This window comes from Ursus americanus, chromosome 12 (genome assembly GCF_024610735.1).
Source record: "Ursus americanus isolate L20-20 chromosome 12, mUrsAme1.1.p, whole genome shotgun sequence".
NCBI classification, from domain to species: Eukaryota; Metazoa; Chordata; class Mammalia; order Carnivora; family Ursidae; genus Ursus; species Ursus americanus.
Window position 1 is genome coordinate 57,121,840 of NC_142138.1, and position 27,812 is coordinate 57,149,651.

Consider the following 27,812-nt stretch of genomic DNA (forward strand, 5'->3'; position numbering starts at 1 on the left):
CAACAGGGAGGAGCTACTGCCCAGGATCGCTGCCCAGCAACCCAGCGACCAACAGTGCTGTCCTCCTGGGGACCCGAGACGACCCTGATCACTCTGTTGTGTGCCATGTGAGTGCTGGGTCCAACAGCATGGCTGGTAGACCCAAGAAATGTTGGCCTTTGATTGGATTCAGCCTCATCTGTCTTAAAATGGTGAGTTCACAATTCCGACCTACCTGCAACTATTTAGGAAAAAAAAAAAAGGCATTATTACCTTTCTCTTTTTTTTGAGAGAGACTAGGGTGGGGGGATAAAAAACAAAATACTCTTGGACCATACGAAGAATGTATATTTTTGCATATTTGAAATTTAATGCAGTTTACTAAAGAAAGAAAACAAGATTATCATTATATTTTAAGAACAAAGATTTTTGAAAAATCTGTCAGCAGCTACTGACTTAGTTCAATAGGCAGATTCAGGGAGAAAAATGAAATAGTAATGTGATCTGCCTCCAGCCTCTAAATTCTATAATAGGATTCCTTTGTGGTAGATTTGAGTTTTGGAAATGATTTGTGCAAATAAATGCTCTGTATGGATTCAAATATTGCTCACATTAGGTATTAAAATGTTGTGAAACATTTATTACTGCTCTGATTTATATTTTACATTTCCCCAAATGGTATTTTTCTTCATGGTTCTAATTTTTGTAAACTTTCCTTTTCAGGTTGCTTCAGCAAAAACAGGTAAAGTTTTTTGAAACGCAAGCTTTCCCTCCCCATATTTGATGTTAATTTCCATGGTTAATTCTTGGGCTACCCTGAAATAGAAAAGCTATACCAGGAAAAATATTCACCATCTTCTGAGCACTCACACTGTGACTCTAACTGGTGAGACAAACACATGGGTCAAACTTACAAGTCCTCATAAGATATTCCTATTGAGCACCGAGATGGATAGAAAGTCATGTAGTGATGAATTTTCTCAAATACATTTAGCCATCAGTAAAATATTATGATGATTATCATTCTAGTCAAAGAAATAAAGTTTTAAGCATAAATAGTGAAGAGTCTTATTTATATAATTTTCCTATTTGTCTTCTAAAGAATTAGAGGAGAAAACTAGAAATGTTTTTGAATAGAAATTCAAGATTCTCTATTTTAATAAAAAAGGATTTTACACTTCTAATAGTGCACCTTAAAACACAGAAAATGATAACTCAGAGCTAGAAAAAGGCTTTCTCTTAAAAAGATATTTTTATCATATTTCCTGAATGAATGACTGAAGGTAAAGATAATATCTCTAGAGACCTCACCTGGCTCCTCCATTCTAGAAATTTAAGTCTTATCCCTTTTCATTTTGATTATTTATTATTATTATTATTATTTTATTTTGATTATTTAGAGGACTCATGTAATATTGATTATATTGATTATATTATATCACCAGTAAAAAATCTCATGGCAATTCAACATAAATGAGAACAATTTTTACTTATTATTTTGTCTATACCACAGAAAACGAAGTGTAAATAAGGCAATCTAAAAATTGGGTGGTTTTTAAGATTTTTTTTTTTTAATTCTACACCTTACATGGACCTCGAACTCAGAACCCCAAGATCAAGGGTTGCATTCTCTACCAACTGAGCCAGGTAGCGCCTCCCCCGAAATTGGGTAAATTTTTTTTTGTATTTTGGGGGGAGTATTTTTTAAAAATAAAATAAAACATTAAAATTTGGCATAGTTACATATGACTGACCCATAAAATTCATGCATGTGCAATAAGTTTTCAAAAATCATCTCATGCTTTATTTTTATTTACTTACCGTATTCTTGAGAAAACTTCAGGAGTGACCATGAAGCAGTGAAAAGGATTGGTTGGCCAGATACAAAGTAACTTTTTTTAGAAGTGGCCTTTAGGTGGACAAAATCTAGTTCTGTGTCTCTTAGAAGGTCCCAGGACACACAGGACACACTGAGCCCTCAGAGCAGGTCCCTTTTCAGTCCCACACTCTCCACACCATTTAGAGAAAGAATGGGGCAGGCTGAGATGATGCTGTTAGTTGACTCACCCTGGCTTTCCAATAAAGGGGATGTGTTTTATTGACATTGTAAAGGAGGTTTCCTTTTGGGTGTGTGTATTACGGTTCTCTTCAGGCTCTGGAATAGGCTCTGTGTCTGGCCGCTGGGGCTGCGTGAGCTAATTTAGCTCTCCGTGAGCTGGTAGAACGCGCAGGTGCTGAGAAGCAAAGGCTTTCACTTGTCACTGGTCAGAGTGGTTGCTTGCAAATCTAGAGAACCAAGTTATCTCTTTCATCAAAGCATTAAGTGGGCCAAACGCGGAACTCGGAAAGAGGGAAGAACTGCTGCTAATTCCCAGAGCCTTACCCACCCCACTTGGGCTTCTCATCTCTTCCAAGGAAACACAGGACACAAGTGTTGATATCTCACTGCTGTTACTGCTCAGATCCTGCCCTAGAACCACAGGCAATCTGTCTCCCCTGTGCTTACCCCAGACCCCCCTCCCCTGGCTCTTGTCCATGGTTGTGCCATGTGGTCTGCTCTTCCAAACCCAAAACTTGCTCATCTTGGTACACACACACACACACACACACACACACACACACACACACACACACAGAGGCATGCACACACTAACCCTTCTCACCTTTCAAAGTGCCCTTACACACACTATTTTACTTAATCATTACAATCCTAAGATGTAGATATTTCACTTTTTTTTGTGATATTTTACATTTCAAAGTAAATCCTAAAATGTAGATATTATTAATATTCTGCATGCTCAAGGGAGAAAGCGGAGGCTAGAAGAGGTTAAATGGCTTGTACACATTCACATGCAAAAGTAGATGGCAGAGCCAGGGCTCCAGCCCGGAGTTCCTGGATCCAGACCTGTGCGGTTTGCACCTGTGTTTGATCCCGCTGACACTGGCTTCATGCATTACTCCTTCCGAGCAAGGATGCCTCGCAGCATACTTCAATGGGGCAAGTTCCCTGGCGCCCTCAGCCCCTTGGTGGGCCTGCGAGGACACAGTCTATGTCATGCTAGCCTTTCAGATGCCTCTCAAACCACTCCAGGAATGCGCTGTCGGGCCCTGTCTATCGATGGCTCTGGCTCGTTGGGTTGTCTTTTCTCCAGGAAGTTAACCCATTCCCAGGAGAGGACTAGCTGATGCAGGAGATAAGATAAACCGCAGGAACAAAGGAAAACGGAGTTGAGAGATATCACAAAGTTAGAGGAAAGAAGGCAAATGACACAGGACAAATAACTGGGAGAGAAAAGGGATGAGTGTACTGGAGGGATGAAAGTGGGGCCCTTACTGGGGCTTTCTTTTTTTTTTAATATATATTTTTTAAAGATTTATTTATTTACTTTAGAGAGAGTGGGAAAAGGGGGAGGGGAAAAGGGAGAGGTCATTTTAAGCAGACTCCTCACGGAGCAAGGAGCTAGTTGCAGGGCTCAATCCCACAGCCCTGAGATCATGACCCCAGCCGAAACAAAGAGCCAGATGCTTAACGAACTGTGCCACCCAGGCCCCTTGGTGGGGCTTTCTATCCTGCAGGGGAGAGGGGACGTGGATGCTTCCTGCAGAGTCACCTTCTGCTGGCAAATGGCTAAGATGTGCAGGTCTGCAACTTTTCCCCAGCACATACGACTTTCATAGTTTTCTTTTGATGGCAAAGGAGCAGTCCTGGGTGATGTTCAAGGAATGCCTGGCCAGTGCACAGTGGAGACTTTGTTCAGTCTTGCAGCATGGCTATTTCTGAGTTGCTGCCAAAGCCAGCTCTCTGGGCAATTGGTGCAGAAAGAGAAGGTTGTCTGTGTCATGCACAGAGGGATTCGGCCGGTGGGGGTCTGCTGGGGGAGGGAGTTGATACTGGTAAATCACACGTGTGGTCTGTATTTACTTTTTCTCCTCTTTGCCCTGTAGTTTGGTTTGGAATTTAGTATATAGGGATTTTACCCAGCAAATGCAGTATCATTGAACAGAAAAGGCTAAGTGCCAGTTCCAAACTTAAAACCAGCTATTTCTTTTATTTATTTATTTATTTATTTATTTATTTATTTATTTTTTAATAATGATTTTTTATTATATTATGTTAGTCACCTTACAGTACATTCCCGGTTTTCGATGTAAGGCTCGATGATTCATTAGTTGTGTATAACACCCAGTGCACCATGTAATATGTGCCCTCCTTACTACCCATCACCGGTCTATCCCATTCCCCCACCCCCCTCCCCTCTGAAGCCCTCAGTTTGTTTCTCATAGTCCATAGTCCCTCATAAAACCAGCTATTTCTATGTGAACTTCCCTTCCACTTGGACCTCCTATACCCAGGGCATTTTCTGCGTCTGTGATTTTTGCAATGTAGTAAATCTCCAGCATGCTGTATCTCCTACCCCTGCCCCAGAGCGTAGGAAGTGTATACACTCCTGACATAAGCATTCATATCCCTCAGACAGACCATGGCCTGGCCCGGACGAGGAGGGCCCCACAGCATCTCGTTCTTATGCTGGGGCAGATGTTTTGATGGAGAAGGGGAGAATAAAGTTGATTTTTATTTCATATAGAAGAATCTAAAAATGGTTCTAAGCTGATAATATGCAAGTACAATTGAGCAATCCTAAAACAACTCAATTCTTCCACTTCTTCCATTTGGGAAATGTGCAAGTGATGGAGTGAGATGGAGACATAACAGCTGCAGCGGTGGGACCCTCGCCATCAGGCCGAGGCAGCGGAGCAGGGTGAGGGGCAAGGAGGGGAGACTAGTGGCGGCAGAGCAGGCCCGGGAATTCACAGAGTGCCACACCAGAGTAGAAGCCTCTAGAGTGAAGCCTCTCGGTGACTCTTTCCTTTTCTCAGAGTTCTTTCCCACAATCACGCCCCACTGGTTTTTTTGTTTGTTTGTTTTTTAGTAGGCTCTGCGCCCAATGTGGGGCTCGAACTCACAACCCCAGATCAAGGGTCACGTGCTCCACCGACTGGGCCAGCCAGGGTCCCCACTCTTTGAGCCCCACTCTGATTTAACTCTTCGAAAAGTACAAAAAGTGCAAAATATCCTAGAGGCAACTGGGAAAAATCTCTTTGAAATCCTGTTCTTGAATGAGAGCTTTGAGCTTTCTGGCTCTCTTCTGGAGAATAGCTCTGCCTTTCTTTTTCTCCGTTTTGTCTTGATCCTGAAGGGCAAGGGTGCCTGGCTGACTCAGTCGGTAGAGCATTGGGACTCTTGATCTTGGGGTTGTGAGTTCAAGCCCCTCACTGGGTGTAGAGATTCTTTAAAAATAAAATCTTTTTTTTTTAAGATTTATTTATTTACTTACTTATTTAGAGAGCGAGATAGAGAGAGTGCAAGCAGGGGGAGGGGCAGAGGGAGAGAGAGAGAATATCAAGCAGACTCCTGGCTGAGTACCAAGCCTGATGCGGGGCTCAATCCCAGGACCCCGAGATCATGACCTGAGCAGAAACCTAGAGACACTTACTGATTGCATCACCCAGGCACCCCTAAAAATAAAATCTTAAAAAAAAAAAAGAAAATGATGTCTAAAGGATGACGTAAAAATGATTTAGTCTGAAAAGCAAAACGATGAAAGAAATAATCTTCATAGGTATCCTAGCTAATGTGCAACTTCAAAATCTCTTCCAGCGGGTGCCTGGGTAGCTCAGTCGGTTAATCTTCATAGGTATCCTAGCTAATGTGCAACTTCAAAATCTCTTCCAGCAGGTGCTTGGGTAGCTCAGTCGGTTAGGCATCTGACTCTTTTTTTATTTTTTAAAGATTTTATTTATTTATTTAACACAGATAGAGACAGCCAGCGAGAGAGGGAACACAAGCAGGGGGAGTGGAAGAGGAAGAAGCAGGCTCATAGCGGAGGAGCCTGATGCGGGGCTCGATCCCATAACGCTGGGATCACGCCCTGAGCCGAAGGCAGACGCTTAACCGCTGTGCCACCCAGGTGCCCCTAGGCATCTGACTCTTAATTTCCACTCAGGTCACAATCTCAGGGTCGTGAGAGGGAGCCCTGTGTTGGGCCCATGCTCAGCATGGAGTCTGCTTGGGATTCTCTCCCTCCCTTTGCCCCCCCCCCCCGCTCATGCACACACTCTCTCTCTCCCTCTCTCTAAAATAAATAAATACATAAATGTATAAAGTCTTCAAAATCTCTTTCAGCTCCCGAAATACCCACTATCAATCAGGCCTATTCAAAAATCAGCAACAGTATCACTGTGGAATGGGCCACAGTGCCAGGGGCCACCAGTTACCTCCTCACGGCAGAAGATGGAGACACTGTCATTGAAACCATGGTGGCCAATTCCCCCGGCACTGTGACAGGCCTGAAAGCTGCGACCGTGTATCAGATCACCGTCAGATCCATCAGTGCTGCTGGGAGAAGCCAAGCATCGCCTCCGAAGCAGGCAAAGACAGGTAGCTGGGTGCCCATCCTCTGCTGAGTGATGCCTGGGACCTGGGTCACGCGTCCCGTACATGATATAATTGTGTGTCATGTGACTGCCTACGATTCAGGGCCCAGAGGCGAAAGCCACCAAATGATGTGTCTGGCAATTCAGATATCGGTGGAGGAGGTGGTATTTAAATTCCAGATGCTTTGGAAAATAAAACCCATTTCTGGGCATCTTTAAGAATATCCCTGCTTTTAAATCTCTGAAAAAGGGATTTCTGTTGTTTTTTTTTTTAAGATTTTATTTTATTTTATTCGACAGAGATAGAGAGAGCCAGCGAGAGAGGGAACACAAGCAGGGGGAGTGGGAGAGGAAGAAGCAGGCTCATAGCGGAGGAGCCTGATGTGGGGCTCGATCCCATAACGCCGGGATCACTCCCGGAGCCGAAGGCAGACGCTTAACCGCTGTGCCACCTAGGCGCCCTGGGATTTCTGTTTTTAACCTCAGTTATCCACGAAGACCATGCTAAATAAAGAACACATAGAAGGGATTTTGCTACATTTTGACTTACTTAAAATAAAAACGTTTAGAGTTTGTCATCAGCATTACTTAAATTGATTTGATAAAACTGTACATAGGCATATTTCCGAAAGGTTGTGTGCACATTAAAATATTATGAACCATCATTTCCCCCATTGAGTTAAACTGTAATTACAGGGATGTTTTATATAATTTCTTACAAACCTCCAGTTGAACGTAATGCCTAATATTAGAGTTTTTCTGTTCCCCATTCCTCTGCCGAGTCATTTATGATTAATACACACTTAGATTATTTAATATTTATTTAATTATTAATAAGTATTTAAAATTAATTAATGTTTGTTTAATTACCTAGATGAAACCCTTATTTAATAGAACACTGCTGTAAATCCTTTTGCAAAGCAGATAATTATTTCATAATACGATGATCAACTTCAAATTACTTATTCCCAGATTTGAATTATCCTCCACTGCAAACGCATGTGTTTTGTCTTTGTAGTGTTGGCCGCACCAATTCTAGAAGTAAGCTCTCCAAGTCCAGACTCTATCCTAGTGCAGTGGGAAGCTGTATATATGGCAATTGGGTTCTCTGTGTCCATCATGCGAGCGAACGGTTTGGGTAGAATATGGAGAGAGAATACCACAAACACCTCCTTGACATTCGGCAGTTTAGAAGCTGGGACTCTCTACACCATAAAGGCCTACGCGTGGAATGCCAATGGAACGCCTGGGGATGACTCCACCTGCAATCAGAGAACAAGTAAGAACTCCCCAGCTCAGCCGCCAGCAATCTCCCTTTGGCTGATGAGAGGGGCTCTATTGTAGCCATCAGGAGTGGTGTTAAGTGATAAGTACAGAGCAGCTGGCAGCAGATATTTACATGTATTATGAGTGTATTTATAGTGCCTTGACTGTTCCTCCTCCGTATTCGAAAGGCTGACAAAGACAGGCTGCTCCGAGCACTCAGAGCGCGGCCCCTCCCTCCTGGATAGCCCGCTTACTTCCAAGCACATGCATTCGGTATCACACAGCAGGAGATGATCTCTGGTAGGGTTATCAGTCTCCCATACCCTTTCTAGGTTCAGACCAACAGCATAAACAAGAAGAATTGGGACAAACAGGAATTCATTGATTCAGTAGACATTTAGTGAGTGTGGGACCACTTTGAGTGAGCATTGTTCTAGAAATGCAGCAGCAAACAAAACAAGTTCCTGTTGTTGCAGTACTTAACGCTGTGGTGGGAGTCAGAGGTTCAGATATATTTCCCCAAACTTCAACCTAGGCCTGAGGTCAACACGGGGCTTCCCATCACCTCCCCTCCAGGTGTAGGCTGAGAAGCTGGAGCACGGTGTGTGTTCTCTCACCATCCCCATGGCAGGGGTACCCCAACCAGGGGATCCTACTGCCTGATAAGTGGAAGCCCACCCCAAGCTTCTGGAGCAAGCCCAAAGAATGAGAAGGAGAGAGAGGGAAGGAGAGAGATTTTTTCCCTTTTTCAAGGCAGAGTAAGCCATCCATCCACTAACAATATGGTCTAATAGATGCTAGACTCTCACCAAACAGATAAGCTAGCTCATCCCTTGGAGAGGACCAAGGAAAGGGTGGAAAGAAACCAGAGGGAAGTGGAAGTTTGGAGGGGAGTGGCAGCCCCATTATCTACGGGTCAAGACAGAAACTCGGGGAGAAACGGGTTTGCCTTTAAAATACTTCTTTCCGGTGAAATCCTAACAAGGTGGCCCGAAGGTGATTCAGGATGGCCCTGGTGAGTCAGGATGTCTGTGATCAACCAGTGTCCCTGGGCCTTTTCCTAGACATCCATTCATTCTTTCTTTCCACAGACAATGATCAAGGGCTAACTACGTGTTGGGCATATTTTAGCTGATGGGGAAACAAAATCAAAGCATAATCCCGACACTCCGAGAACGGAGTATGTCTTGGGAGAGAGCAATGCACAGATTAGTGGTTATAGCTCCGTGTATCAAGTGCTTGGAGAGAAGGATTTGTAGGCACAGAGCGGCACGGGAGGAAGCCTCTCCATCAGGCTGGGGACAGGGACAGGGACAGTGACTGTTTCCTTAAAGCCTTCCTCTTCATTCGTTTCCCATGTTTTAAAATTGTGTCGCGTTTAGAGCTAGCCTCTCTATTAGTTTGCGAGCTCTGTCCTAACAAAGTACCACAAATGAACTTACACAACAAAAACATATTGTCTCCCAGTCCTGGAAGCCAGAAGTCTGAAATCCAAGTATCGGCACAGCCGGTTCCTTCTCAGGGCTGCGAGGGAAGAATCTGCTCCAGGCCTTTCTCCTTGGCTTGTAGAGGGCACCCTTCACAGTCACGTGGCATTCTCCCTGGGCGCGTGTGCCTGTGTCCAGACTTCCTCTTTTTATTATTTTATTTTCTTTTTATTTATTTTTTTATGAAGCGCCTCATGATTTTGCCTGTCGTCCTTGTGCAGGGGCTGTGCTAATCCATATCGTCCCCATTTTAGTACGTGTGCTGCTGAAACGAGCACAAAGTTAGCAGTCTTTGTAAGGACACCAGTCATATTGGATAGGGCCCACCCTAATGATCTCCTCTTAACTGATTGCATCTACTATGACCCTGTTTTCAAGTAAGATGACAGTTGGAGGTACTAGGGCTTAGGACTTCAACGTGTGAATTTTGAGGGGACTCAGTTCAGCCCCTGACAGCCCCCCACTACGCTACTCATCTCTCCTGGCTTTCTCATACCCCGTGAGGGAAGGGCAGGTTGTTCTAAAATACGGCAGGCGGCCCTTTCTAGCCTTGGGCCCGGAATCACCCCAGAGCAGATCTGTTTCTGCGGGTAAGCTGACCGCGAATCGGGGGAAGGGCCCTTGAAGATGGCCTATAGGGGGACCATGGCAGGTGCCTGCCTTGCTGAGCATGTTGAGTCTGTTTCCTTGAACGGGGCCTTCCCTGGGTCCAGGAGGTGCTGCTTTCTGCTCATATGCTGTGCAAAGAGGTCTCTAATGCCTGCCAGGTGGGCCTCATTACAGCACAGATTCTGTAACTGAGGCCAATTTCTCTCCTCCCAGCCCAAGAGGACACTCCTCAAGTTTTTTCAAGAGGATAACCCTGAAAAAAAAAAAAGGAAGGGGTATTTCTGAGAATGTAAAGGGAAGTGGTTTGGGAGACACTAAAATGACTACCTTAATATGTGACCATCACGCTAGATACGTTCCTTCCTTCCCTTTGACTTAGAATGGAATGGAAGTCTGCTCTTCTAGAAACAGTTATAACCTAAAAGCTCTTACAGAAAAAGTCTTATCAGGTGTCAAAAGTAAAGGACGGAGGGGTGTCTGGCTGGCTCAGTCGGTGGAGCATATGACTCTTGATCTTGGGGTCGTAAGTTCAAGCCCCAAGTTGGGTGTAGAGACTACTCTATAATTGGTTAAGCGGCTGACTCTTGACTTCAGCTCAGGTCATGATCTCTAGCGTCATGGGATAGAGACCTGCACTGGGCTCCATGCTCAGCGGGGAGTCTGCTTGAGATTCTCTCCCTCTCCCTCTCCCCTCCCCCCACTTGCACTCTTTCTCTCTCTCTAAATGAAATAAATAAATCTTCAAAAAATAGAAATAAAAAGGAAGGAAGGGATGTTGTTGAAGCCTAATCTATTCAGCTTCATCAATCAATAACAGAACATTTGACCTACCACTTAATAATAACAATATATCCACATGGCCCTTTTGGCCCTTCACATTTATAATTTCATTTAATTATTCGATCACTTGTGCTGTGCATTCACTGATTCATTCATGCAAAATACGCTTATTCACCACCTATATGTGCTAGGGACTGATCTTATTAGATCCGTTTTACAGATGATAAAAAAATTAAATAACAGACTAAATACCATGGCCAAGGTCACATAGCTAGTTATGAGTTTGCACAGTCAATGGCAGACATGTTACCCTAAATCCCAATGTTCTGCTCTAAGCACTAGCAAATCTCCTACTGTCATGGAGCCTCATCCTCCAAGCTCTGCAATGTTGTTGGGCCAGATCTTACTTGCGTTCTTGAGGCTACTGCAAAATCTTAATTGTTTCTCAAAAATCTAGGTCCTCGGGCCCCTGCCAACATTCAGGTCTCTTTTGACAGTGGGGCTCTGAAGGCCTCTGTTTCATGGGCCCCAACGGAAGGAGCTTTCAACTATACCGTGATGGCTTTGAGTGACTCTTCAGAGCGGAGCTGTCATACAACTCTCAGGACCTGTACCATCTCCTCACTCCGGTGTGGGACTGAGTACCTCATTTCAGTTTTAGCAAGTAATGACGCTGGTTCTAGCAAATCAACTTCTACGGAGGCCCTAAAAACTGGTACGTAAACAAGAGTGAGATCACTGTGGGACTGGCGACCCAGGGAAACTGCCAGAAGGGAAACAAAGAATCACCTGCTGATGTTCCAGAACACTCTGGAAGCAGTGAACATGAAAGCCTGGTCTAAATGAAAGCATTGAATTGGACATTCCGATGAGTTTTAATAATGCGATCGTGACACCAGATATCAGGCATTGGAAATAGCATCTCTTTGAAAATTGGTAGGAGTCCTGGCTCCTATTCTAGTCTATCATTAATTAATTTCCTTTATCCTTTGTAAAGTTGTACAATTCTAAGATCCAGCTGGAGGGGTACACAGTTCTAAGTGTGCAGAGATAGCAGCCGCTTCCTTACCGCACGCTTCACAGACCCAGGCCTGGTGGGAGCTATTTTTTAAGATAAAGAAGGGCGGTCTATAATTCTTAGTATGTGTATAAATATCTTCCCATTTTCATCTTATCAGAGAAGTAAAGGCTGACATATGTGGAGGTTTACTCCTCTATTTAGAAACATCTTATGTTTTGGTGATGGGAATGAACACCAAAGCGAAGACTGACTTTGTACCAGGCACTATAAATACATTATTTTACTTAATTTTCATGACAGCATAATGAGGTAGGCTCTATTGTCTCCTTCTTAGATAGAACAATTTTAGGTCTGAGAGGTGAACTAATTTTTCCAAATGCTCACCAATAATAGGTGTTAGAGCTAGGATTCAAGCCCAGGATGGCCTGATTTTAGTCCTCTCGGCCAAAGAAAATGTAGCTCTTCACAGTAATGCTCCCTTTAGCCACAACTGCACCACTCCAAGCGTAAAAGGCTTCTGAACAGAGAGGAAAAGAACCGTCCCCAGGCTGATGCACTGTATCTCGCAGGGAGAAAGTACAGCCAAGCCCTCATATCCACTGTCGCCTAGGGTTCTGTTAAATTAAGGTCCCCGAGAGCACCCCTGGTGATTTGGCTTCTCTTTTGACAGCTGTAATTCACTCTGGATGGCATGTTAGGAGTGGTTATAGCTGAGCGTGAAGGAAGAGATAAGAAACCACTTTACAAAGCACAGCAGATCCAAGTCAGTCCATCTCATGCAGGAGAGAACCATGCAGTTTCCCAACCTTGGATACACATTAAGAGAATCTGGGGAGTTTTTAAAAAATCCACCCAAGACCAGTGAAATGGGAGCTGCTGGGAATGGAGTCTGGGTATGACTAGTTTGTGAAAGCTCTTCAGTTAATTCTAATGTGCAGCCGGGGTAAAGCGCCATGGAAGGAATTGAATCCTGCATGTTTACTACGGTCGGGAGACACCACCGCACTTTGTGTAGGGAACAGTCAGGATCATGGCAACGACCCACGCCGATCGATAAAAGAACTATGTTTAGAAAGTGCTGTGTGTTTTCTGGGTTCCAGAGTTGTGGAATGTATTTTAGGAAGATTGCCGCTAGAGACGGCTAAAATTTTAAAAGCGTAGAGCTCGAAAGAATAAGATTCCTTCCTTCACGCTGTGCTGATCCTGTCACTGCCTTCACACGGAAACGCGGGCAGTATTAACCAAGGGGATCCGTGCCTGCTTCTGACACGGTCTAGCACGTACTGTGTGAGATAAAGGAAATCTGCTGCAGGACTCTCATAGCTGTTCATTACGTACTGTTCCCTAGTTGCCTGTGCCCCTGGAAGAGTGACCATCCGAGAAGATCCTCCAGGCCACCTGTCTGTGGCTTGGTCCAATGTAGACCTGGGCGATTACTATGTGGCTTTTGTGAAGAGCGATGATGGCTTGGAAGTCCACTGCAACACATCCTTCACCCAGTGCAATTTCTTATCTGAATGTGGCTTCACTTACTTTATCAGTGTTTTTGCCTATAACAAGGCAGGGCAGAGTCCCCTGGGCGATGTGTTCAATTACACCACAGGTAAGTTGCACCTGATGCTTGTAAAGGGAGTGCTGGGGTCACTAAACTCAGCTGCAGCATAAATCACCTATTGCACTAATTGACTTACATAGACTACCCGGGATTCATTCGAGGGCCAAGAACAGAAAGAGAATCTCTCCTCTCGCGTTCTTTCCAGATCAGGACATTTTGGCTTCCTGGCCTCAAGCTTGACAAGAAAGCAAGACTTAGGAGTGAAAAGAGAGCATACAAGGGCCTTCCGGAAGGAGTGCCCTTGACCTGGATATTAAAGGGTGGATGGAATGTAGGTGGGGCAAGTTCATCCCAGAGAAAGTCCGAGCCCAGTTAGACATTTGTCAGAATTCGTCCATGACCTAATGTAGGGTCTCTTCTAAGATCTACTAATACAATGATGCTTCCCCCTCTTCCAGCCCTCAGTCTTATCTGGTTAGTGTCAGGAAAGACAGATAGGATCCGGACAGTTAGGCTAGGTATGATTTTTCTCATGCAGAAGAGGGGAACAACATTCCAGTAGAGTCTTAGCAGTCTTTGAGGCATAGGGAAATGAGAGCATATGTGGGGTGGGGAATTGAGAAGACTGGTGTGGCAGGTGATGGGGGAGGCACAGCTCAACATGTAGACTGGAGGCAGCTTGTAATGACCTTGAAGGTCATACAGAGAGGAATTATGCTCTATGAAGTGGGTGTTAGGCCAAGATCTGAGCTGGACAGACCTGTAGGAGATTCTCTATATATATATATATATATATATATATATATATATATATATATATATATATATACCTTTTTTTGAGACGGAGAGGGAGGAGAGGGACAGAGGGAGAGGGAAAGAGAGAATCTTTTTTTTTTAAAGATTTTATTAATTAATTTATTTGAGAAAAAGAGAGAGTGAGCAAGAGAGCACAGCAGGGGTGGAGGGGAGGGGAGAGGGAGAGGGAGAAGCAGACTTCCCACTGAGCAGGGAGCCTGGTGCAGCGCTCGATCCTAGGACACTGAGATCACGACCCGAGCCGAATGCAGACACTTAACTGACTGAGCCACCCAGGCGCCCCAGGAGAGAGAGAATCTTAAGCAGGCTCCACATCCAGCCAGGAGTCCAACGCTGGGCTCGATCTCACAACCCTGAGATCATGACCTGAGCCGAAATCAAGAGTCGGAGACTTAACCGACTGAGCCACCCCAGGCGCCCCGTGGAGGTTCTTGCCGCACTTTAGGAGAGTGGTGGCAGAGGCTCTGAGCGCTGGGAGGTCGGGTCCCTCTGACATCATTACTCCTTTACTGACCTCTATTCTCTCTCTGGGCTGCTTTCAGCTCCCTGTTGTCCTACCGACATTAACCCCGTGCTGGTGTCCAGTGACAGAGTGGAGATCGTCTGGTCTCCTGTCCGCGGTGCTGAACTTTATGAAACCAAGGCTGTAGCTGGGTTCACCGTCGTTGAGTGCAATGACACTGTTCCTGCTTGCACCCTCTCAGCTCTAGAGTGCGACACCAAGTACAACATCACAGTGCACTCCTTCAGCGAAGTCCGGGGCAGCAATATGTCGTGTACGTCCCAATTTATAACCACAGGTAATATGCAGCTATGACTTCCTTCACTGACCTTTGAACAATTCACCCCAGCTATGCCCTCGGCATGGGTTAAGTAAGAAGTGTAAAACTACTCTGTGGGGACCATTAGAGACCTTATCTTACTACAGAGAGGCCGAAGAGAAGGTAGAACAGGGGAAGTGGGAAGAAAAGAAAACAAAAAAGAAGGTCACGGGAAGAATGAAAGGTTTCCCCAGTGATGACTTCAGCCATTCAGTTCCTCTGACTTTTGGGGGGCTTGTCCATATTTACACTATGAAGGTTAAGCCCACAAATATTTGTCTTTCTTTTTTTAGAGAGGCAGAGAGAAAGAGAAAGAGTGAGCTAGTAGAGAGGAGGGGCAGAGGGAGAGGGAGGGAGAGAATCTTAAGCAGCACCCACACCAAGCCCCATGTGAGGCTTGATCTCAGAACCCTGAGATCATGATCTGAGCGGAAATTGAGAGTTGGACGCTGGGCACCTGGGTGGCTCAGTTGGTTAAGTGTCTGCCTTCAGCTCAGGTTGTGATCTTGGGGTCCTGAGATCAAGCCCTGCGTCATGCTCCCTGCTTCTCCCTCTCCCTCTGACCCTCCTTCACCACTTGTGCTTGCTCTCTCTCTCTCTCTCTCTCTCAAATAAATAAAATCTTTTAAAAAAGAGTTGGACGCTTAACCGACTGAGCCACCCAGGCGCCTCAAGACCCCAAATGTTTGTCTTAATTGCTTTTGCTTTTGGAATTGAAAATGCCTCTTGACATTTTCCAGTGAGTCCGATGCTGTAGGAACCTCATACCATGTTTCCCCACAAAGGCTCTATGAATCTGGCCTACGTGCTTGGTCTGGTTGAAAGCAGTGATGATCTCATTTGGGGGAAAGATCAGTTTTAGACCAAATGGCACACCTGTTGTTTTTGACTCACACTGTTTCAATTAATAATCTAAACTCTCTTAGCTCCTTGCAGTCCTGAGATAAAGAACATTTCGAAGGATGCATTCTCCACGATTAACGTGCACTGGCAATCCACGAACAATGATGCCATTTATACCGTGACTGCCCAGGGGGAGAAAGGGCTGTTTCGGTGCAGCAGCAGGGGCGAGTCCTGCACCATGGCGGGGCTGCCCTGCGGCTCGGTGTTCTCCGTCACCGCGGTGGCCGAAACACAGGCCGGCCGGAGCCTGCCCAGCTACAGTGTGCCCCTAGAAACAGGTAGGTACCAGCCACCAGCCTGAACGCTGACTTCAGTGTGGTCCTTCGATATGGCTATAGGACGCACACGTTCTCATCGGATCCGCCCTGAGTGTGATAGAAGTCCATTAGACTCATAAACAGCCCCAGTCTCAGAAGATAAAACTTGCAATACTGGGACACAGTTTCTGTAAAAGTATCATCAGCCAACTCTAATATATTCATATGCTGACATCGAAGGAGGAAGACATTGACTCTACAAAACACGCTTTTGAATTCATACTCCTCTAAGACATAAACTCCCAAAGCTACCAGCAGGTGACCAAATGAGCTGGCTTGTTTTTTCTTTCTTTGGCCCAGCCCTTTCAAATCTTCCTGTATAAAATGCTTTCTGAATTTCTGTTTTCTAATTGGTAAAAGGCAGATCATGGATTCCTGGGGGGGAGTGGGGGGGTGAATGTTAGTGCTGCAAGTACTTAGCACGGTGCCTGATACATAGTAAGAGCTTGATAAGAGAATGCTATTCCTGCTTCATAGCGCTGGGTGTGAGGCCAATTTAGCAAATTACTTAAAGCCTTTGGACATTATTTTCTCTTATGTACAATGCATGGCACTTTGGACTATAAAAGTTGGAACGTAAAAAGCAGCAGAACAGAGACAAATACTCAGGAAGATTCTAGATATCCTATATCCTGAATCATGGGCGCCTGAAAAATTGAGAATTGGCTGTGCTATTCTTAAGTGGCTAAAAATATTACAAGCTTTTATATCAATTGTGCACTATGAAATGCACGAAAAAGGTAAAATACATTTAATTGTAAAGGCTATGAAATGTTATATTGAGAGAAGAGGTGAATGCAGCCATTGCTTTGGAATTTGCAACCGAGATTGCTAATGTTGAGGAACAACAAAGGATTTCTTCCTTATTCTGAAAAAAATTGGAACTCACATTACCCGCAGCTAATTAGTGCTCCGCGTTCTTGGGGAGAGCACCCCCTACGTACACTTGATGTTAAATAACGTATCAGAGGGAATGAAATTTTGCTTAACAAAAGGAGATTTTGATTAACGGTGGAAGGTTTTGAGAAATTTAGGATATTGAATGAAATACAGACAAAATACCACTCTTGGTTGTTTTCCACACCAAATCCCAATTCTTTCTCTTTTTCCCCACCTAAGTGCCATGCTGTCCAGCTGGGCTGACAGTAACTCAGGTCACCCAGTCAGTAATCAACGTGAGCTGGACTGTTGCGACCGGGGCCCGAACTTACGTGACCGTTCTCGAGTCACACGCCGGACAGTCGAAGTGTCTCACCCAACAAAACCAGTGCCTCCTGGGATGCGTCTCCTGTGGCACCAATTACACGGTGGCCTTAAAAGCGATTAGTGCCACCGGGGTGACTGCAGACTGTGCCTACCAAAGTTACTCCTCCAGTAAGTGACTTCTCAACTCCAGCCCTGGAGCAATTCTAAATCCAGCCACAAGCCCCTCTTTCTCATTTAAAAAGGTGCTGCCTCTCCATCCAGCTAGCATTACCGATTCTGATTAGTTTCTAGATGGTTACAGTTTTCCTCTTGACTTAGAACCTCAAAGCTTCAGAGGCTTCTGTTGGGGGTTGGTGAATTGATTCCCTGGGTAACACGGTGCAGGTATACTTTCCCTGAAGGGAGGACAGATTGCTCTACAGCCCAGCTACCCGCAGCACAGTAACTCAGTCTGGCAGAGTTTCCAGAAAGCATTGAGGTCACACATTCTATTTGGCTTGAATTATTTTCTTTTCATTATATCATGCTATTACCTCTCTCTTCTAAACCACGCCGGCTCCTTCTCTGGTTTCTTATTTCAACAGGCTGGAAGAGCGCTGTCTTGTTCTTCACAAAGACCAAATCATTAGGGAGTAGCAGGGGAAGGTAGAAGTGGTACAGGGTTAGCAAATAAGATTCTCTTGTACGAGTCTAGTCCGCTGAAGTGGCTGCTTGGAGCACTGGTTTGGAAAAGAAAAGAAGAGAAAAGAAAACTCCTGAAAGTGCCTTTTTTTTTTTAAGATTTTATTTATTTATTTGACAGAGAGACAGCCAACGAGAGAGGGAACACAAGCAGGGGGAGTGGGAGAGGAAGAAGCAGGCTTCCAGCAGAGGAGCCTGATGTGGGGCTCGTCCCGTAACCCCGGGATCACGCCCTGAGCCGAAGGCAGACGCTTAACGACTGCGCCACCCAGGTGCCCCCTGAAAATGCCTTTTTAATGAGAAAGAGTACAATGATCAGTTAGTTGTATCTGTCCAGGGCATGGGATGGGAGAGCGGAAATATAATTTTGCCACCCCAGGGGCAGTAGAAAGAGTCTTCAACCAGGAGCCTGGGGACATGGCTTCTTATGAGCTGCGTTGCCTTATCTTCCCTGATTCCGTTTCCTCATCGGTAAGAGGAGTACTAACTATCATGTGAAAGCATTTATAACATGCTATACACATGCAAGGTGTGTCATCCTTTCTTTGGATCCATGATTTTCCATTGGATTTGCTGCCTGAATTCTAACCCTGATATCCAGTTCTGGGGATAGAGCCCACTGCTTATCTTCACGTGTAAAAAACTCTTTTCTTCTTCAAGAAAGGAAAGATTTAATCAAATGAACCTAATTATCTCTAACTGAATTTTTTTTAAGATTTTATTTATTTATTCGACAGAGATAGAGACAGCCAGCGAGAGAGGGAACACAAGCAGGGGGAGTGGGAGAGGAGGAAGCAGGCTCATAGTGGAGGAGCCTGATGTGGGGCTCGATCCCATAACGCCAGGATCACGCCCTGAGCTGAAGGCAGACGCTTAACAACTGCGCCACCCAGGCCCCCTCTAACTGAATTTTTTAATCATTCTACAACAGCATTTTTATCTTGGTTACTGAGTACCCCGCCATTTGGTGTCCTGCTTGACACAGAATGTGTGGCCTGCTCAAGGCATTTAGAAAAGAAAAAGAGAAGGACCTGGGGAGCTAGCATGGACGAAGTGCGGATGAGCAAAGCCTGGTCACTTGACTGTCGGGTGGGAGACTGCTCCCCAGGCGTCATGCTGCTCAGCAAGCAAAATGCGTCTCTTCAATTAAAACCATATGGACCTAGGGCATTATGGAAGCTCTTGACAAGGGTCCTGTGCATTTGACTCCCATAGTTTGAGATATAATGTATACCTGCCAAGTGGGAACTTTTGGGCTCACTATTGTTCTCTATTAAATATTCATGGCCCACCTCACCCCCACACATGGATTTCTAATCAATAGAAAGAACCTGAGTACCCCTTCAAATGATGCGCTAATCATATATTATTTAGGGTACTTATATTGTTTCCCCATAGTAATACGGGCCACGTTTATCTGACGGCGGGGTAGTGATTTGTGTCTGTTTGTTTTTACCCTTCAGGTGCCTGCTGCCCTTTGGGAGTGAAATTATACAGGCTGGGCCCCAATGGCATTCGGATCTACTGGCAAGCCTCCAGGGGCTCTGTCAATTACAGCACTGACCTCTATGGTTCCAAAGGCATTTTCACATGCACTCCAAGCGCTGGCCTCAGTTTCTGTGACGTCACCGAGATACCCTGTGGGGATGTATATACCGTGATGGTCTCACCAGTTGCTGAGACAGGACTGAAGCTTACTTTCTGCCCCAAAAAAATATATTCAGGTAGAGCAAGTTACAACCCTTTATTTAAAACTAACCCTAAACTCGATCTGTGAATTAAGACTCCGAGCAATCACACTTATTGGCTAGGTAGGAAGGTCAAAGCTACGGGACCTCAAGCTTCTTTGGAATTGTGAAGCTTTCTTAGCATATGATTCGGAGACACTCCTCTCTTCATCATCCCTTTCTTTTCAGAAAAAGGACCAGATGCTTGTTGTTTAAATAGTAAAGCAGATTTAAAATGATCTTCTGCTTTGAGATTTGGGAATAGATTTTTAACATAGTCTCAGAGATCATGAAAGACCCTAAAACGTTGAAAATTAAGAGACTTGAATCTTTGTTTCAGACTTATGACTGAGAAGTTGGAGGATCAGAAAAAAAAAAAGGAATTTATAAATCATAAGCTAGGTTTGGAAATATGAGTGGGCAGGCAGTCTGTGATCACAAACAAGACTGTCAGCACCTGCCATCTCACCAGAGCTGGCGGAGAAACATTAGCAATTCTCCTGCTCTGTATTCCAGCACCTTCTGCTACCTTGCCCAGGGCATAGTCATATATTTTTCACGTATTTCTAAAAAAAAAAAATGTTTTAAAGAAAAGAGATGATAAGGCCCTGGAACTTTATAGGTGATCACAAGAAGAGGAATAAATATTGGTTCAGAAACCTTTACTGATAACCAGAATCTAAAGTCCCCAATTGCGCACAGGTGACAAGAAAACCCAGATGGCCCCTGGACAGAAGCAGGCCACTTCCTCTTGCTGGTGTTCTTGCTGCCCTTGCCTGTCATGCTCTGATTCCTTATTTTTTCATTATCTTGTCCACAGGACAAGCTGGCCCAGAGTACCCGATAGGAAGGGACAGAAATAGGTTCTTGGGGTGAGGTTCAGCTCTTCAGGAAAAAGAGACTTTTGCTCGATAACAGTGCTTCATTCTATCTGCATTATGTTTTACAGTTTATCAAGTGTTTTCACATTCGGTAGCTCATTGAATGCTTAAAATAACTCTCTGAGTTAGATTCAACAAATTTTATTATCTCCAATTTATAGATGAAAAAACCAAAGCTTCCAGGCTCCCATATCTCTATCTATAACCCTTCTCTTCTTCTAACCCCTAAATTCATATTCTTATACCTCTACCTGGAGGTGCCCCAGGCATTTCAACTCATCAGGGCCAAAGGGAACTTCTGACCTTCTCCTGCAGTTTCTAATCTTCCTCCCAGCATCCTTGTTTTGGGTATGAGAGCTGGAAACCTGGGAGTCAGCTTCCCTCTCCCTTACCCTCCATATCTCAGGGTCTCCAAGTCCTGTCCTGTTCACTTCATGATGGTTTTTTTTTTTAACTTTTTAAAGTAATCTCTCACCGAACATGGGGTTCAAACTCACAACCCCAAATTCAAGGGTCACATGCTCTTCCAACTGAGCCAGCCAATCACCCTTCATGGTGGTTTTAATTTATTTTTTTTAAGATTTTTTTATTTATTTGAGAGAGAGAGAGTGCATGGATGGGGGGAGGGGCAGAGGGAGAAGTAGACTCCCCGGATGCAGGGCTCAATCTCAGGACCACAAGGTCATGACCTGAGCCAAGACAGCTGCTAGACCGAATGAGCCACCCAGGCGTCCCTCATGATGGTTTCTAAATCCAACTTCTCTCTCCTATACCCACAGCTATATGATAGGCCCTCACCACTTCTCCCCTAGAATACTGCACCAGTCTTGTCTTCCTGAGCTCACGCCAGCCTCCATACTATTACCAGAGTTGTCATTCCAGGACATCGATCCAACTGTGTTTCTTTTATGCTTCAAAGTCCTCAAAGTGTTGCACTGCCCGATAGGATAGAAGTCAGTACTTTGAGCGTGGCATTCAAGGCTCCTCCTACTTTGTCTGCAGTTGGTCTTCCTACACCAGCACTGTGCAGTAGATATTTAAAGCAAGCCATGTATGAAAAGATTTAAATTTTCTAGTAGCCACATTAAAAAATTAAAAATAGGGGGCGCCTGGGTGGCACAGCGGTTAAGCGTCTGCCTTCGGCTCAGGGCGTGATCCCGGCGTTATGGGATCGAGCCCCACATCAGGCTCTTCCGCTATGAGCCTGCTTCTTCCTCTCCCACTCCCCCTGCTTGTGTTCCCTCTCTCGCTGGCTGTCTCTATCTCTGTCGAATAAATAAATAAAATCTTTAAAAAAAATTAAAAATAGGGGTTCCTCGGTGGTTCAGTCGGCTAAGCGTCTGCCGTTGGCTCAGGTCATGATCCTTCACACTCCCCTGCCTGCACCACACACTTACTTAACGCCGTATCGCGCTTCTGAGCTGAGGCAGTACTCTTCTCTTTGCTGGAATTTCACCTCCATCAAGGGAACTCCACCAGCACCAATTCCCTCTCCTCTGTGAAGTCTTCTCCAATTCCTAGAGGCTGATTTAGCTTCTTGCTCCCTCCTTTATGACCCCCCCATCACCCATATCTTTACCACACCATAGGACTGTGAGTTGAAAATGTGTTATTTTCCCTACTAAATGGTCATCTCTGGACTCTCAACACGTAGCACGTAACTATCCCCCAATATATTTTAAATTAAAAAATTCATGAATTAATGAGTTTCTGTGTTTGCCTGTGAGCCTACAGCCAGTGTGCTAGCCACCAGAAGTCCCTGTTGGCTAGAGCTCTAAAACCCTCTGGTGGGATGCCGGCCGTCTCAAGGCTGCAGTCACTCCACCTTTGTAAGGACTGGGTATCTAGACTCAAGTTAGGAAATCCACTTTTGCTCCAGCTCTCTGGTAGAAACCAGGCGTCTGGGGGAAATTTTTTGGTTTTGTTTTTTGGGTTTCCTTTTTTCAATATCAGTGATGCCTTCCTTTGATAATAAGGACAATACTAGAAATGATACTAATGACTAATATTTATTGAGGGTATATGCCCGGCACTATCCTAAGAGCTCTCCATATAACTCAGGTGATTCCTGTAACAACCTTATGAGGTTGGCATTCTAATTCTTACCACTTTACAGATAAACTAAAACACAAAAGTGAAGCGACTTGCCCAAGGTCATACGGCTCGTAGCTTTATCACTCAAGCTGGGTTTTATTCATTCTTTGGTTGACTACCCCATTATTCTTTAAGTTATACCTTCGCCATCTTTTTTTTTTTTAATATCTTCACCATCTTAAATATGTCAGTTAATATATTTTAAATGCCTTTGTTGTTATTCATTACAGTAACCTGCTCTGGAAGTACACTTGGAATGGGTAAGTCATTTTTTCTCATGGATAAAATGGAAGAGAATGTTCAGGGTCGCTCTTTTGGTTGATGTAAATGAAGTAGAAATCAAAGCTGACTCCTTCTGTGACATGAGAGGTTCTGGCCCTCTCCTCCCACAACCTTCTCTCCCCTATTAGAATGCCTCCCCTCAGATTCCATCAGTTGAGACGAATTCCTTTGCATTGGGAAGTCTTTTCAGCCTCCCAGGGTCCCACAGGAAAATGTAAATTCGGTCCAGTAGAGACAGCTGCCTCATCCTGCACTTCCGAGCCTGGTTCCCGGCCCTGCGGGACAGTGAGTCACCTCGAGAGCTTAAACGTAATTGTGCCTGGGCTTTATCCCCACAAAATCTGATTTAATTGGTCTGGGGTAAGTCTGGGCATCGGGATTTTTCAAAGCTCCTTAGGTGATTCTAAAGCATAGCCAAGCCCGAGAACTGCAGCTTTTGAGCAGACCTTCTCAAACTTTAGTGTGCCTGCAAATCCCCTGGGGCCTTGTTAAAACTAGATTCTGATTTGGTAGGTGTGGGAGGATCTGAGACTTTGCACTCTTAACAAGGTCCAGGTGATGCCGGTGACGTCGCTGCTGTGCGTCTGACCACACTGGTAACAGCCAGGTGTCAGAGGGCAATCTGTTAACAGCCTGCAAAGAGCCAGCGTGTCTGCTTCCAGTTTGCAAGCGTGGACATGCCCAGTGGAGGAAACGGGGGTGCTAAAGGGGAGTTGGAGCAAGGATAACCCTCACCGCCTCCTTGGCTGTGCTCAGGCCCGATCTCGGCTAGGAGGCTACTAGCTGCTCATGGAGGCTACTCTTGGGAGGGTCTGCAGGGATGACCACGGACCTGGGAGTGCTGACCCCATGAGTGGCATGGGCTGCTTCACAAGGCATCCTTACCATGTGTTCCAGGGGCCTGCTTGGTTTGGGGCCTTGGGAAACCCCCAGGGAATACCATCAACCCCAAGCTACAGACAGGACGGACACGGACACACACACACACACAAACACACACACAGAACCGCTTGCCCAGTCAGACATGGCTGACCTCAGAGGGTAGGAGTGGAAATGAAGTTTCCTACCAGTAAACCCCACAGGAGAGCCTCCCAGCTTGGGCCAGCTCCCCATCCAACACTTCTTTCCACTGGCAGGAATTGGGCCTGGAGTCTCCCTCCACTGCCTATTCTCTGTTTCCTCTCCTGGTCCATTGCTTCTCTGAGGACAGCAGGACACATACTTTCCAATTCTTGTCCACCTGCAGGTCTAAAATTAGTACAAGCCCATTTATTTTTAAAAGGTTTTTGTTTCCATCGACTATCAGGAAACCAGCCTGGCTTATTAAAAACAAACTGAGGAAACTTCTAAATTATTAAAGATTACTTTAAAAAACTCCCAGAGGGGGGTGCCTGGGTGGCACAGCGGTTAAGCACCTGCCTTCGGCTCAGGGCGTGATCCTGGCATTATGGGATCAAGCCCCACGTCAGGCTCCTCCGCTGGGAGCCTGCTTCTTCCTCTCCCACTCCCCCTGTTTGTGTTCCCTCCTTCGCTGGCTGTCTCTATCTCTGTCGAATAAATAAATAAAATCTTTAAAAAGAAAAGAAAAGAAAAGAAAAGAAAAGAAAAGAAAAGAAAAGAAAAGAAAAGAAAAGAAAAGAAAAGAAAAGAAAATTAAAAAAAGAAAAAACTCCCAGAGGACTCATGACCACCAGCCCTGGTCTTCAGTGAAATGTACACAGGCCTGGGTCTGCATTTTTGGAAACTATGTCCAGTATTAGGAGGGTATTTAATCAGTGTTCCCCTGAGCCCCGGAGGGGTAATAGAAGTGACCTGGGGGCCCCTGGCAGGAGACGAGTGGTGTGTTACAGAGGCCTTCCCTAAGATTTTGTTAAAGACAGAGTGGCAATGCTTTTTTAAAAAATGCTTAAAAACCATCACTCATAGACTTTGCTACTCACCAGCCTCACCAGAAAGCTGGGTCAGTGTAGAGTCTCAGAGGGCACCTGGCTGGCTCAGTCAGGCGAGCATGTGACTCTTGACCTCAAGGGTTATGAATTTGAGCCCCACCTTGGGTGTAGAGATTACTTAAAAAAAATCTTCAGAAAAATTTTTTATTACTGTACAATCTTAGGCCCCATTCTCATTTATTAAATCCTCAGGTGACTCATACGCTTATTCAAACTTGAGAAACACTGCTTAGGTGTTAATTCCCAAACTTTGATGTATATGAGAATCTCCTGGAGAGCGAATAAGTAATGTAGAGGCTTGTCCGGCTGGCTCGGTCGGTAGAACATGCAACTCTCCATCTTGGGGCCTGAGTTTGAGCCCCATGTTGGGGGTAGAGATTACTTTTTTAAAAATGGAGATGCCCAGGCCTGTTGAGGTGGGATAGGGTCTGGGTCTCTGTATTTCCATCAGGTTCCCAGTGATTCTGATACCCTGGAGCTCAAGCAGTAACGCTCTAGGTCACTACTCTCCCCTCTCTCTGTCCCTCTGGGCTGCTCTTGGCCATCACTTCTCCCTTCCCTAGCAAGGTTCAGGCTTGAGCCTGGAAGCTGACCCTCTCTTTAAGTAGATCCTACAAGACTCTCAAAAATAAGAGTGAGCCGGATCATTGGACAGTCTCTACATCATATGAACGTCATCATATCTAGGGAGGAATTCAAAACTGCTGTCTCCAGTTTCAGCATTTCTCCTCCATATACACAGGATTGATCCAATTAGGTCGCCGGGTGACATGGGGCCCCCAGATACGCCAAGGGAAGCCTTGGGAATCTTCTTGGTCTAAGACTTTTGATCTTCCTTGGCTCTTGGATTATCCTAAAGCTTTTCAACAGCATGAATGGATTGTTTAAGAGACAAATCTGGGTTCAAATCTCACCAGTATCACTTACCTTTAAGCAAGTTGCTTCAACCCTCCTTCAGCCCAGGTTCCTGAAAATTGGAATAATCAATTCATCAGATGTTATGAGGATTAAATGAGAGGTAAACTGTGGGGCACCATGATAGGCCCATAGAAAGCACTTAATAAATGGTAGTTATTATTAGTTCAGGATCCATTTAAGCTCATCTCATGCTCTATTATGTGCCAGTTATTAACATTTCAGTTTGCTACTTCTAACTAAGATCTTTGCATTGTAACCTCAGTCCTCATAATACCCTAATTCCCTGGTTCTCAAAGTGTGGTACCCGAGCCAACAGCATGAGCAACATCTGGGAACCTCTTAGAAGTGCAATCTGTGGGGCTCCACCGTAGACCTAATGAGGGATGAGTCAGAAATTCCAGGCCTGGGGCCCAGCAATCTTTGTTTTAACAAGCCCCCTGAGTGATTCTGATGCACGCTGAAGTTTGAGAACCACAGCCCTAATTCAAAGAAGCTACTCCGATGCTGGAAATTTGATTCAGGTTGGAAGAGAAAGGAAAAACCATCTACCCGAGGCAAGAGGGCTCTAACAGGAGGTAGCCTGACATCACTCCGTGGAGGCATTCTTTGTCCTCAGCATCCAGCCTCACCTGCACTTTCAGGGGAATTTTCCTCCCCGAAACTCCCTCAGCAGCTAAATGGGTTTATTATGTTGTCCCTACGCAGCCCCCTGAATCAGTAAAACGTGGGCTGTCTGAGAGCACAGCAAATTTTCCTGGGGGTAGAGAGGAAAGTACTTTGTCCTGAGTTGGCAGTCTGAGCTCTACGAGCCTGTGGGTGGGGTCATTTCCTAAAGCACCCTAGTTAGTTGGGACTTACTGGTCAGTTTCTTCTTGCCCTTTGAACAGTTCAGATTGTCTTAATTTCCTGTTTTCTGGCCGTGAAGTGCTACAAAAACAGCAGTTCAAATCAAAACACTAAGCTAACTCTCAGAGACAATTGAGGGCTTTTTAATTTAAGAAGATGTCTGCGTGTTTAATGTATCTTGTGGCTTCTTCCCGTCCTGGCCCTTTCAGTGATTTACAGAGGGAAAAGAAATGCAGAATGACACAGCGAGCCACGGATAAAAACAGAGGCTTAACCTAGTGAGTAACTTAAATTGAAAGGCTATGAGTTAAAGGCAAAGTTTTTTGGCTTTGTTTTAAAAAAAAATTCTTCCCCTATCTTTTGCAGGATTGACTCACTTGTTAGTGTGATTAGATGTGGAAAAGCTCTATTAGAATACGAAAATGCCTCTAGCGTAGGATAAGCTCTCTCGGCCTCTGCGAGGACAACTCTGACTCCACTTGCTGAACGTAAGCAAGGTCAGGTGTGTCTTCACCTGCACAGGAGTTCAAGATCTGCTATGGAGAGCACTCAGAAGAGAAATTAATCCAGAAAGTGCTCCGGAAGACTGCCACAGTTGAGTTCACACACTGGGAGAGTTCTGGGAGCGTAAAAGGTCTACTTAGCAGAAACCATCTCTGAGATTTCACATCCAACTTCCTGGCTATTTCATGGACACTGGCGCTTGCCATGCAGCCTTCTTGCCATTCAAGGGCTGCAAGTGATCACTCCCGGAGAGCTTGAAATCAAGTCACCACACAGAGACGCGGCTCCTCTCAAGGCAGACCTCCAGCAGGACCTTGGCGTAGGTGGGAGAGCAGCAGCTCCCAAGACGAACTGTTGTAGCAAACACCCTCATCTCAAGTTAGGAGGAAGCCAAGCCGCTCATTGTGTTCGCCAAGCCAGACCATCGTGTGATGTTACCCCTGCGTGAGCATCTGGGCAAGTAGAGCTGATGGCCTGTTGCTGGAAGGATTGCAGTCAAGGTTGTGAGTGTGCAAAGACTTCAGTGGAGGGACAGCCAAGGCAAAGCCTTCCGCAGTGGCAGGCTTACATGCACACATCTTTTGTGGGGAGGACCATCGATCTTGTTGGTCACATCCCCCGCTCACACTGCACTGTTTTTATCATTGGAGAGGAGAGACAATGATATATCATATAAATCTGTTGTACCTAGAAAAATGTTTGTCCTTTGAAGGCTTATTAAAAAATAGTGTGAGC

General features: G+C 45.2%; 1 protein-coding gene and 1 non-coding gene across 3 annotated transcripts; one reads left to right on the forward strand and one right to left on the reverse strand.

Moving 5' to 3' along the window:
* Positions 1-35: 35 nt before the first annotated feature.
* FNDC7 (fibronectin type III domain containing 7) lies at positions 36-27,812 on the forward strand. 2 transcript variants are annotated; one of them, XM_045801353.2, is made up of 12 exons: positions 36-191; positions 703-721; positions 6,164-6,418; positions 7,433-7,693; positions 11,014-11,271; positions 12,926-13,180; positions 14,491-14,748; positions 15,696-15,950; positions 17,109-17,363; positions 19,340-19,600; positions 22,809-22,838; positions 26,783-27,812. In XM_045801353.2, exons 1-12 carry the CDS (start codon positions 129-131, stop codon positions 26,812-26,814), a joined length of 2,202 nt encoding a protein of 733 aa, XP_045657309.2. In that variant the 5' UTR covers positions 36-128; the 3' UTR covers positions 26,815-27,812. The 2 variants fall into 2 exon arrangements, with proteins under 2 accessions (XP_045657309.2, XP_087721876.1); XM_087865750.1 differs by lacking the exon at positions 17,109-17,363 and having other exon boundaries at positions 59-191.
* Positions 9,344-9,445, reverse strand: LOC123795463 (U6 spliceosomal RNA). The gene has a single exon (XR_006780512.2). It is a non-coding gene; the product is annotated as a U6 spliceosomal RNA (small nuclear RNA).